The sequence below is a fragment of the Galeopterus variegatus genome, unplaced genomic scaffold, assembly GCF_000696425.1.
Source record: "Galeopterus variegatus unplaced genomic scaffold, G_variegatus-3.0.2 Scaffold696, whole genome shotgun sequence".
NCBI classification, from domain to species: Eukaryota; Metazoa; Chordata; class Mammalia; order Dermoptera; family Cynocephalidae; genus Galeopterus; species Galeopterus variegatus.
The window spans coordinates 167,283-169,935 of NW_007726807.1; the positions used below are offsets into that span (position 1 = coordinate 167,283).

The 2,653-nt window shown below is 38.4% G+C and overlaps 1 protein-coding gene across 1 annotated transcript in view; it reads right to left on the reverse strand.

Moving 5' to 3' along the window:
* The window catches only part of NEBL (nebulette), a 110,369-nt gene extending 107,923 nt beyond the window's left edge, over positions 1-2,446 (reverse strand). Inside the window, 2 exon segments of the mRNA XM_008571523.1 lie at positions 2,208-2,279; positions 2,369-2,446. Coding sequence (XP_008569745.1) covers positions 2,208-2,279; positions 2,369-2,446 — 150 coding nt within the window.
* Between the last annotated feature and the right edge of the window lie 207 nt (positions 2,447-2,653).

Here is a 2,653-nt window from a genome sequence, read left to right on the forward strand (position 1 = left end):
TTGCAACATAAATCTATAATAAACAGAAATTGCAACATAAATCTATAATAAACTCCCACGTGTTCCATCTCACCTAACGGGAGGGAAATAACGTGGCTTTCGCTTTTAGGAAATGATAAAGGCCACCTCCCCTCACCACACACTGGTTTTAAAGTCACTGATAAACAATCTTACCCACAACAACTCCAACAAAATCACCGACTAACTAAAGTTACCACCTTAGTCCTAATGGTTTTATTTACATAGTACAACTTAGTTCAGCTGTAATTACACTTCGATAAAAACATATCAAAGCAAGAAAAGGTACTATCTCCAGAGTTAAGAAAATAAGGATTTAAATGGTAGCATTACTATTACTATTACTATATAATAAATATAGTAATTATTATAAAGCTAAAATAAACTCTGCCTGGAAGTCTACAGTGAGAGAGAACACAGCAGAATAGAGAGAGAGAGCTGTGTGTTCAAGTCCTACTCCCACTGCTTCACTGTGTGATTTAGGCAAGTTACTTAACCTCCCCGTGCTTCCATCTCCTCAACTCCAAAAGTGGAAAAATAACAGAACCTCCCTCACAAGCTGCAATGCCTGGCACAAAGTACTCAACAAATCTTAATCATTGCTGATACTGTTCTTATTGCTGTTATTGTCATTCCATCATAATGACTGTAGTTTAAAAAGAACTTTCGTGTGCAGTAGCTTATGAGAATGATTAAGAACAGCACAGAGAAATACGTCATTTGAAATGTAATTACATCACATGTCAAGTATACAGGAAGGCGTGTGATTCTCACCACCATCCTTTGGCTCTTTCTGGCAAACCAGAAGGCAACATACAAATACAAAGCGTAACTGGATGGATGCAAAAGTCAGCTGCAGAAGGAGTAGTTAATAACAATTAATATTTATTGGGTACTTTCAATGTTCCACACAGTTCACTCAGCATTTTAGATGTGTCACATTATTTACTCTTACTGGTATAATGTTATACTCAAGGAACTGGACCCAGCTAGGTTACACAACCTTCCCAAGGTCACTGGTGAGTCAACTCAGGCAAGTTGTCCAGAGGACATACTAGCACCTTACTCCACCACCCAAAAAACAATTGGTTTTTTTTTGTTTTTTTTTTTTCAGCTGGCCTGAATGGGGATCTGATCCCATGCTCTGGGTGTTGCTACAAGGCTGCGCTCTAAACCAACTGAGCTAACCAGCCAGCAAAAACAAACATTTGTAAAATATTCCTATAAAACAATTGGGTTTTTTTTTTTTTTTTTTTTCAGCTGGCCTGAATGGGGATCTGATCCCATGCTCTGGGGGTTGCTACAAGGCTGCGCTCTAAACCAACTGAGCTAACCAGCCAGCAAAAACAAACATTTGTAAAATATTCCTATCACTTTGCTCATTCACAGCAATAACAGAAATAACCGGTATTGTGCTCATCTCTCTAAATGAAAACCCAAGGGCCATCTATCCTCTGTGCCAGCAATTTTCTTACAACTGTTAATGAAGACCATCTAAATTTCCATCCCTAGTGAGCAATACTTTTCCTTGTGCTTCTAGAATTCTAGTTTATATATTATGTATGTGTGTGTTAAATACTTCTATAATTCTAGAATTCTCTTGAAATATAATATAAACCAATCCCGGTTACTGACAAGTCACAACAAAAATGTTCCTTGTCACTAATATCATCATCATCTAGATCAGGGTTCTTAATATGCAAGTCAGTAATCCATGAACTTGTAAATAAATGTTACATGTATACAGGTATGTACATTCTCCTGGTTTGGAAAAAGACCGCATTCATTACTTTCCTCAAAAGGCCCCCAAAATGTGAAAAGTCATTCATTTATACAGAGATCCTCCCAAGGCAAATTACATCATTATACTAATTTTAAAGTCTTTGGGGTTTTCAAATAGGAATATGCTCTGCAATTCAATGCCTTATGATTTTACGCCAGAGTGACAGTAAAATGCATCGGGGACAGGATTCTGGATTAAAAATGAGAAGACCTGCTCCAACAGAAATTCACTGTGAAGGTGACCTGGGGGAAATCACTTAACATTTCTGGATTTAGTTCCATGATCTGGAAAATAATTGTGCTTAAACAGATGGTTTCAGGGGTTTTTCTCCAGCTCTATGAGTCTGTGACATAACAGTACCACACATGCACTGCAAAATAAGACAAAAATTACTTAATCCACTTACATCACTAATGAGTTCGGTGCATTTTCTGGCCAATTCCATGCTCAGGTCTTCAATAACAGGCTTAAAGAAAACCTGTTTGGAAAACAAGAAAAAGGAACATTTTTCTCGTTGTGTATAGAGAGTAACAAATCCTGTTCTTGAGCAGGTGTTTTCTCACTCACCTTGTCCTCCTCTTCTTCTTCCCTTGTTTTTTCCTCTTCAGTTTCATCTTTTACATTCTCAAATACAGGGACCCTCATTTTTACCCTTTCAGAATATTTTTATTTTTGAAATTCACTCATGTAGTGTCTTTTTATATGCGACGGTGCCTGTGAGATCTTGGTGTCTCTGGGGCTTGGCAGGAATGACCTTCCCCGAGCCTCACCCCTATTTAGCTTACACTTCGCCTTATCTCGATGGCATGTGAGTGCCTGGAACAGGACCCCAGAGGCCTGCCAGGGCTGGCC